This window comes from Salvelinus alpinus, chromosome 2 (assembly GCF_045679555.1).
Source record: "Salvelinus alpinus chromosome 2, SLU_Salpinus.1, whole genome shotgun sequence".
In the NCBI taxonomy this organism is placed as follows: domain Eukaryota; kingdom Metazoa; phylum Chordata; class Actinopteri; order Salmoniformes; family Salmonidae; genus Salvelinus; species Salvelinus alpinus.
The window spans coordinates 25,318,821-25,329,001 of record NC_092087.1 but is presented as its reverse complement, the minus strand read 5'-3'; the positions used below and the strand labels follow the sequence as shown (position 1 = coordinate 25,329,001).

Below are 10,181 nucleotides of genomic sequence, written 5' to 3'. Positions count from 1 at the left end.
AAGCCAGCCAAGCAGCCAGCGCTGGATAATGTGTTGATTACAGAGCTTGGATGAGGCGGACTCCTTTCTATTAAAAGCATCATGCTCTGAGCATATTTCAATCTCTTTTCAAACGCTGGAAGGCAATGAGTAAAATAGGCACATTCACTCATACTCCACATCCTCTCACAACGTATCAACAAACACAAACACCAAAACACCCACAAACACACACATAAACACACACAGAAAGTGGGGTGAATGGCCAAAGTCCGGTATCACCTCAGTAAGGCCAGAGTTCTGTCTAAGGGATAATTTTCAGAAAACATAACAGCACATTATTGTGGTAAACTGTGAGATATTTTCATGAGAAGAAACCACAGAGCGTTATGTCTCATGGTATGGTGAAGTGGAGGGGCTTAACAGGCATGCTTCATTAGACGATAGTCCCGATGCAAAAGTGGGCAGTCTTGCTTTAAGACATGTGATGTGATCCAGCTCTCTCTCTCTCTCTCTGGCTGGGCTGTATTATAATAGACTCACACAGACACACACTACTTAGTGCTTTGGAAAGAGGGCTGAGCCTCACACACATAATCAGCGCAGCTTCTCAATGGGGGGACGGAGCCAAGAGGAGACAGAACTGTCGTTCCGCTGGAGCTGATCTCCGTCCGTGTGTGAGAAGTGAGGAGGCACATTAACGTTCTGTCGTCACGAGAGGGCTTTTACCTTCACAGGAGTAAGAAGAGAGAGAAAAAGGAGTAGAAGAAAGAGAGAGAAAAGGAGGTCTGTGGTGATATAAAGGTGATATGAGCAGCCTTCCATCTTGTAAACACTGACTAGTTTCTAACAGCGTGTCATTCCTGTGAGCTGAGGTGGTTTCTGGTGACCGCACTCCCAGGATTTCAGACGGACAGAGAGAGTCGAGGGGGGCAAGCGGACGAGGCAGAAACAACAGAGCTTCTCCCCCTCTTATCCTGCAGCGCTGTTCTTCTTTACACCTGGAACTTTGTTGGGAATCCCTGGCCTCAGGCTATGGATGGATTTAAGACAGTGTTGTGAGTCTGTTGAACAGACGGTGATACTGACAGCAGGGCTCCTTTCTTTTGACCAGACAGACCACTCAGGTAAGGCTGTGGGGTTATTCTTTGGGACTGTTGGTGCTTTGTGATTATATTCGGTTCCTTCTGCAAAATATACTATTATTTAAAAAATCTGATTATGGAACTGTACTAAAATAAGGCTAGCTGTCATGTTTGTAAAAAGTGGAAGGGCTCCAGGAGTAACTGAATAATGATGACAGGTATGAGCTGTGAGCGACAGACAGGCAGAGCATGTGACACGACCTGCATATCTGTTGGATTGAACAACTGTATGGTTTAATGAAGGAGAGTAGGCTATGAACATTGTAGATATATGTATGTTTTAGGACATCCCAAATATTTTGTGTTGACTGATATATTTTAAAGTTACAGGTAGTTAGTTCTAAGTAGGGCAGAGATGTCAGTCTCATCCTTTATTTTTTTTAAGACAAGGCTGCAAAATTAAAATGTTCTAGCCCAGACCAAGTTGCTTTTCAGAGTCAATATTATTAATTCATTTTCATGTTAGGCTATATTACAAACACAGTTATTAGCCTATATTGAGATGTGAAATTGTTACATGCAATCGAGATCAAGTCTATTCCATGTAAATGTGTTATTTTTAAACTGGCTAACCTAATCTAACCGTATCAAAAGAAGCCATTTACTTACCATACAAAATTTCCCCATTATACCTATGTTGTAGGGAAGGCTAAACATCTATATCCTGCCGAGATGGTGCGCAGGTGTGTCCGGGCAGGGGGCATGGTCTCTTGCTTGGTCTAAATTGGCAGGACATGGGATACTTGTAAAAAGAAAATGTAAATGCCGTCATTACCAATTACGAATTCCACAACCATCAGGACCATATCAATCAATGGTCTAATTAGACTGCAAAGCGGAGACCAAACGGCTCGTTAAACAGATGCGCAAATGGTAAATCCTGCATGAAGTGCACATTCCTTGTTAATTCATTGAAAACCACGGAGGTAAGAATTGTAACGAGAAGTCATTTGTATACAAATATCCTGCTAGCTCTGATAAGGTGATTTATTTTTCATGTGTCTGCTATTTACTCGTGAAAGTTGTCCGTTTACATTAAAATGCATAAGCATGCCTGTGTGGTGCGGTCTGAATATCTTTCTGCGCCACCTCTCCATCCCTATTCTCTCGCGCTGTCGATCAGGACCACATTTCTTCTTTGACATGAATGAGTTCCGACAGTCGGAGCGTTGCTCAGAGCTGAACCGAAAGGCGGAGAGGACAAAAGAGCAGTTTCTCTCCATGCTGTTGTTCAGGCTAAAGACTAGGTTTTTCTTCAGGAACTTGCTAGAAACACAGCGCGTTAAAAAGCTTTCGTCAGGGAACAGTTCACAGTTACACAAAATGTAGGATTATAGCGAATTTATTGCAGGAGATGGGATTACAATATGCCGATAATAAGACTAATTATAGGCTATGCTTAATTGCTGCGTGTTGAATATTCAGTAGGCTAGTCTCAATGTCATTTCAGGGTAGAGGGGAGAATGTCAACTTTTTCTCGAACCGACATGCAAACACCAAGTTGCTATAGGCTAGTAGCCTATCATTTGGGGTGGAAAATGCCAGCACATCTGAAGGCAACGGAATAGCCTAAATACTGTATATGTGTAGCAGTGGCGACCTGTCATTCAGGTCAGCTAAATAATTAAAAATAATAATTATATATACAGTGGGGAGAACAAGTATTTGATACACTGCCGATTTTGCAGGTTTTCCTACTTACAAAGCATGTAGAGGTCTGTAATTTTTATCATAAGTACACTTCAACTGTGAGAGACGGAATCTAAAACAAAAATCCAGAAAATCACATTGTATGATTTTTAAGTAATTAATTAGCATTTTATTGCAAGACATAAGTATTTGATCACCTTCCAACCAGTAAGAATTCCGGCTCTCACAGACCTGTTAGTTTTTCTTTAAGAAGCCCTCCTGTTCTCCACTCATTACCTGTATTAACTGCACCTGTTTGAACTCGTTACCTGTATAAAAGACACCTGTCCACACACTCAATCAAACAGACTCCAACCTCTCCACAATGGCCAAGACCAGAGAGCTGTGTAAGGACATCAGGGATACAATTGTAGACCTGCACAAGGCTGGGATGGGCTACAGGACAATAGGCAAGCAGCTTGGTGAGAAGGCAACAACTGTTGGCGCAATTATTAGAAAATGGAAGAAGTTCAAGATGACTGTCAATCATCCTCGGTCTGGGGCTCCATGCAAGATCTCACCTCGTGGGGCATCAATGATCATGAGGAAGGTGAGGGATCAGCCCAGAACTACACGGCAGGACCTGGTCAATGACCTGAAGAGAGCTGGGACCACAGTCTCAAAGAAAACCATTAGTAACACACTATGCCGTCATGGATTAAAATACTGCAGCGCACCCAAGGTCCCCCTGCTCAAGCCAGGGCATGTCCAGGCCCGTCTGAAGTTTGCCAATGACCATCTGGATGATCCAGAGGAAGAATGGGAGAAGGTCATGTGGTCTGATGAGACAAAAATTTAGCTTTTTGGTCTAAACTCCACTCGACGTGTTTGGAGGAAGAAGAAGGATGAGTACAACCCCAAGAACACCATCCCAACCGTGAAGCATGGAGGTGGAAACATCATTCTTTGGGGATGCTTTTCTGCAAAGGGGACAGGACGACTGCACCGTATTGAGGGGAGGATGGATGGGGCCATGTATCGCGAGATCTTGGCCAACAACCTCCTTCCCTCAGTAAGAGCATTGAAGATGGGTCGTGGCTGGGTCTTCCAGCATGACAACGACCCGAAACACACAGCCAGGGAAACTAAGGAGTGGCTCCGTAAGAAGCATCTCAAGGTCCTGGAGTGGCCTAGCCAGTCTCCAGACCTGAACCCAATAGAAAATCTTTGGAGGGCGCTGAAAGTCCGTATTGCCCAGCGACAGCCCCGAAACCTGAAGGATCTGGAGAAGGTCTGTATGGAGGAGTGGGACAAAATCCCTGCTGCAGTGTGTGCAAACCTGGTCAAGAACTCCAGGAAACGTATGATCTCTGTAATTGCAAACAAAGGTTTCTGTACCAAATATTAAGTTCTGCTTTTCTGATGTATCAAATACTTATGTCATGCAATAAAATGCAAATTAATTACTTAAAAATCATACAATGTGATTTTCTGGATTTTTGTTTTAGATTCCGTCTCTCACAGTTGAAGTGTACCTATGATAAATATTACAGACCTCTACATGCTTTGTAAGTAGGAAAACCTGCAAAATCGGCAGTGTATCAAATACTTGTTCTCCCCACTGTATATATGTTGCCTGTTTTGCATGTTATTTTGGAATTAATGTGTCACATATCAGTTTGCAAACAATGTAAAATAATATATAACTGAGTTAATAAAGCCAAATACAAACATGGTCTCTTTTTGCTTTGTTGAGTAAGGCAGCTCCAAAATGCAGGTGTTCAGCCTAGATCAGTGCTTTCTGTGGTGGTGGGGCAGCCATCTGAAAACACGAGCATAGGGGTTGGCAATGTTCTCTAGTTGCCCCGTGATCGGCTCAATGTTCTGTCACTCATGGAGACACGACTTCACCACAAAATCTATGAGCAGAGCTCGAAAAGCCCCTTGGGTGCTGCCATAGAGTTACATTAGAGTGCCCATCCAAGAAGACTCAAGGTCGTTGGCCACAGATAAAACGGCATCAAATCACGTTATATCTACCATAGCTTTGATTGGACTGATCATGTCAACATCATACTTTCAAAATCTTAGCTAGGAAGCTAGCAGTCATCGTCATGAATCAAGTCGACAATCTACGGACAAATCCTTTTCAATCCTTGTCATATGATGAGAAATGATGAAGAGAAATTATAAATAAAACGTATCAGTGCTCATCTGCCATTGGACACAAACATTACACAACAAATTGGAAATTGCAAATTCGACATTGAGTGGTTTGGAAGGAATCAGTGGCTAACTGCAAGCATTGCAAAGCAATCATTATCCTGCTATTCAGTGTAGTGGTGTGTGGTCCAAGTCTGGGTTGAAGGGTCTCTTTTCCAAGCTTATAAAATAAGCATTTAACATTGGCCATGCATGACTTCGGCCGCATTCAAAACAACTGGAAACTCGGAACTGGGAAATCTCAGACTTCAGTGAGTTCAAGACAACTGGGAACTTGGAAAGACAAGCTCAGACTGGGAAAATACATTTTAAACGGTCAACCATCTCAGAATTCCAAGTTGGGAACTCGTCCTCTTTCTAGAGCTCCGACCTGAAGATCACTGACATCGTGATTCGACCTTGTTTATTTCCCAAGTTCCCATTTGTCTTGAATGCACCATCAATCCAGAGAATGCCAGACTTTGATTACATTTATTTATTTATTACATTTATTTTATTTTAAGCAAGTCAGGTCAGTTAAGAACAAATTCTTATTTACAATGATGGCTTAGGAACAGTGCCTTGTTCAGGGTAGAAAGACATATTTTTTTTTACCTTGTCAGCTCAGGGATTTGATCTTGCAACCTTTCGGTTACTGGCCCATCGCTCTAACCACTAGGCTACCTGCCACTTTGATGACAAAGTTTGATGACAAAATTTGCCCACGAAGGACAACCGTGACACCTTCCTGTTCAAGTGAGCACAGCACAACAAGGTGAGTCCAAAAATGTATTGTATGCTGCTGCATAAATTATATAATATGCCAGGGAGATATGTATACTGTAGCTAACAAAGTAATAATAAGTGTATGTCGAGTAGTAAGCTGTTAGCTGTTGGTGGTGCATATGTAGCCTATAGCCTGTTTTAGAGAAATGTCATCATCGAACATTGTAAGAGCTTTCATTGTCTGTTTATATGACCCCTTTATTTATCTTACGGTTCTGACTTGGTGTACGGGGAGAATACTGTAAGAACGGCCCATATTCTGAATTCTGTCGCTGTACATTTCGAAAGTGCTGAACAAATAGTTATATTGACTACATCCGTCCTAGTTCGCTCATTAATGTTTTAATCGAATTATGGATTGCCTCTTATCCGCTCATCGTTCCCTTATGCCATAGTTTGTACATCTCAATTGTCATTAGAAACCACATTTGTTTAAGCAAGTCAGCCATATCAGCGATGTTTTTTTTAAAGGCAGTAAATGAGGCTGAATGAACTATTGCAGTGCTCCGCTGATAGCCAGGTGTAGCAGTGGTAAGGATTCACTCCATGGTGCTGAAAATAAAATCTCTGCTGTTAGGACAGCTTTATGTAAGCCCTAACAGTTTATGGGCACCGTTTCCCAGCGTTATAGTGCAATTAATGTATTGTTTAGTGTTGTGTTGTGTAGTGTCTTTGTTGGCATGCATCCCCCCCAAAAATTGGAGAGATTTACATTCTAAAATCACCACTGATGTGTAGGCCTATGTGTGATTCTCCACTTAAAATTGTCTTTGAAGCAATTGTTCTCACCATTTATAAATGTGAAACCCTTTTTCAGTAATAACTAAGAAGTAATTAGTATAATACAACCGGTATAACATGTGGTCTCAGTCTAGGTCTTTCGCCATTATCAAATTAATACTATAACACAAAACTTAAACCAAGAGGACAACTCACTGTTGGCAATCTGTGGCAAAGTATTCGGCCTAATGTGTTTCATGGCCCAGGAAGATGGCGGGAAGGCGCTGGACTCAGGTGAAGTCAGATGTTTTATTTTACAGCAAGGTGATCAGTGTTCAGCATTTGACTTGAATAGGCTGCAAATAGATCCAGAAAAATTAAAGAAGCTAGGATAAATGATCAAACACTCATTCACAGTGCATACTACTACATGCTGAAGGTCTGAAACAGACTGGAATAGCAGTTGGTAGCCCACCCATTGGATTGGGTGATACCAGTTCACTTCTCAACAGTATTTTATCAATCTACAATACGTCTCATTGTTACACTCATTATAAATGGTATGAGTACATAGTTAGGTAAAACGTCCGTACTATTCATCAACTCCAAATGGTACGGAGCTCAAATGTTTTATATTTTCAAAATAACAAACAGGGAGAATGTTAACCACTGTGCCACATTTGGCGCCTCCAAACTGGGCATGCATGGGCACCAAATCTGGCACCCCAGCCCCCTAGGAACAGGAAGTGCATGTCTGATGGTGGGAAATATTGTAGGGTGTCTTGGGGTAAAACGTCCCTCATTTTCTCTGTTTTTTGGTCTTAGTGGCTACTACATTCGAACAGCGTGAAGGGAACCCGTGCACATTCACAGATTCTGTGTGTGACTGTGTGAGAGCGAAGTCTTGTGTCTGCAGTGATGCTCGTGGCAACATCATTTAGCCGAGTCTACCTTTAAGTGTACCATGTAAATAAACTAAGTGCTAAAAGTTTCAAAAACCAAATGCTTGATATTGGCTAGTCATAATTATTGACATGAAGATAACCAAACAAACAGAAGCAAGTGAATGAACCTGCACATATCTCTGAACATAATGTTTTAATGGTGACTTGTAGTTAGAACATTACTGTTATAATAATGGTAAACTGGTAAAACCAAAAAATAGGCATTGTATTATAGTCCCTTAATAGAGAGAATGGAGACACAATGATACATAACTTGGGTGCAGGACCTGTATTCATAGTCTCTTACAGTAGGAATGCCTTTCAAATAATAATGTATAAGATTATATGGACAAGAAGGACCTGATCCTAGATCGGCAGTCCTACTCTGAGATGGTTTAAAAATATGGGCCCAGGTTGCTTTTACAAATGGGGACCTGAAAATGACTGGGAGAGATAATGACCACTGCAGTTTTGGCTGGATAGGAAGGGGTTGCTTTAGTGAATGCAGGACCCATGAGCATGGGAGAATCTCAATTGGTTTAGCTCAACGATGATTCAAAGGGGGTGTGGCAGTTCCGCACTAGCCGCTGAAAGGATACTCATGAGTATCCTTGGAGAGACGAGGCTATTGAGGAGTGGACGACACTAACAAATTGACACTCTCCTCGACCACTCGACCGCTTATCAGTTTCCGGGTCATAGAGGAGAGGAGGACGGAGGAGAGGACGGACTTGTCCCAATTGTGAATCTCCCCATTTGTATCAGAATGGAGCTGAGAGGAGAGGACGTAGTAACACCTGGAGAGGAGGAGTTATTATTCCCAGTGAGGGAGGGAGAGGTGTGGGTCCATATGTCAGCCTTCAGCAGCCATTAGGCTATCGTTAAATGAATGGCCAAGGTGTCTCATTATGCCTTTGTGTACTCTTTTCATTTCATATTCAACTGTGTTGACACTACAATGTTCCAGCATCAGAGATGAAAATGACTCTGAGCATATCCTAAAATTGAAACAGACAGTACCATTCAAAAGTTTGGACACACCTACTCATTCAAGGGTTTTTCTTTATTTTTACTATTTTCTTGTCACGACCTCCGCCGAAGTCTGTCCCTCTCCTTGTCCGGGCGGCGTTCGGCGGTCGACGTCACCGGTCTTCTAGCCATCGCCGATCCACCTTTAATTTTCAGTTTGTTTTGTCTTTGTTTTCTACACACCTGGTTTCATTCCCCAATTACATGTTCATGTATTTAACCCTCTGTTTCCCCCATGTTTGTTTCTATGTTCATTCGGTACATTATGGCTGGTTTTCGACTGGTGCTGTTTACACCCGTGCGTAATTGATTACCGTTTATTGTTGGTCAAGTGTATGTTTACCTTGTGCCTTTATTTTGAGTAAAGTACGCTGCTCACTCATTCTGCTCTCCTGCGCCTGACTTCATGCACCAGCTACACCCACCATCTGACATTTCTACATTGTACAAAATAGTGAAGACATCAAAACTATGAAATAACACAAGTGTTAAACAAAACAAAATATATTCTATATTTGAGATTTTTCAAAATAGCCACCCTTTCGCTTGATGACAGCTTTGCACACTCTTGGCATTCTCTCAACCATATACATTTGTTCTATTTCTCCTCAAAGAGCCCTTCTTTCTGTCTTCACCTTTCCTAACATATGTAATTAGGTTAGTGTTTTCCATATCTCTGCCATATCTTTTGTAGGCCACCCTCTATCACCCACTTACTCTTTTCTCTCTCCTCCTTTAGACAACCCTTGTCATGTGTCTCTAACCTTCTCTCTGCCCTCCTCCTATAGCCCATAGAGATAGATAGAGGACTCTAATGCCCAATGACCCATTTAAGCATGGGCAGCGCCATTGAGGACTTTCACCATTTTGAAGTAATCAAGTGGGTGGGACTTCCTATTGGTTAAATAAGGATCACATATTTCCATCCAGGTCACCAGGAGGGATCAGCCAATGAATTATACCCGTGAGCAAACATTCCATAACTGCATGTGGCAGTAAATTGCCAATCAGTTTGTTTATCAACTCATAGAAGTAGTAGAAGAACTTCAAAATGGAGACGGCCTCAATGGCGCTGCCCATGCTCTCACAGACGCAATAATGGGACAGATACAATTTTGCGTCCTCTAACTATCTCTATGCTCTAACCCTCTCTCTCTCTGCCCTCTTCCTCTAGCCACCCTCCCACTCTGCCCTGCCATGTCCTTGTTCCTGGGCCTGTGGATTAGCCTGGGCTTCCTGCTGCTGTGCCAGGCCACACTGTACGAGACCCTCCAGCAGCACCACGTGCCCCGGCCCGGACGCAACGCCATCCAGATCCTGGGTGAGTCCCTTTCTATGTTCTGTCTGCCCACATCACGCGGTGCCCACTACCCACCCAGTCCTCCCAGGGGAGCTCTCTGAGAAGTGTAAGAGTAAAATATCCCCAGTGGAAACAGTGAAGCAGTAGTCTTCTGTCTTTTGTAATAGATTGGTTTGCAACCAATATGTTAGCTACTGCGAGAAGAAGAATAGTGCACTGTGGTTTCATAACTTTTTATATTTGTTTGTTTCTATAGATTCTGGCATTGTATAATGGATTGTTTATGTTTCTTATGGTTCATTCATGTATCCAGCTCTCAGAGGTGTCATGCCTATAGGCGGCACAGGGGCATGTGCCCCCTCAGATTTGTCCTGTTTTATTTTTATAATTTGTTGTTGTTGTTTCTTTGTAATATCTCTAGCCACCAAACAATTGTTGGCTTTAGCT

General features: G+C 42.4%; 1 protein-coding gene across 3 annotated transcripts in view; it reads left to right on the top strand.

The window, feature by feature from the left end:
- The first annotated feature begins 515 nt into the window (after window positions 1-515).
- LOC139557440 (chemokine-like protein TAFA-1) overlaps window positions 516-10,181 on the top strand; it is a 272,605-nt gene continuing 262,939 nt past the window's right edge. For 2 of the 3 annotated variants that reach the window (XR_011671393.1, XR_011671392.1), the window contains exons 1-2: window positions 519-1,106; window positions 9,609-9,755. Coding sequence is in view for 1 of the 3 variants with exons in the window: in XM_071372259.1 (XP_071228360.1) it covers window positions 1,019-1,106; window positions 9,609-9,755 (235 nt within the window). In the remaining 2 variants the exon portion in view is untranslated. Of the gene's footprint in view, window positions 1,107-9,608; window positions 9,756-10,181 lie in introns of all 3 variants that reach the window. The other variant, XM_071372259.1, reaches the window with a different exon arrangement.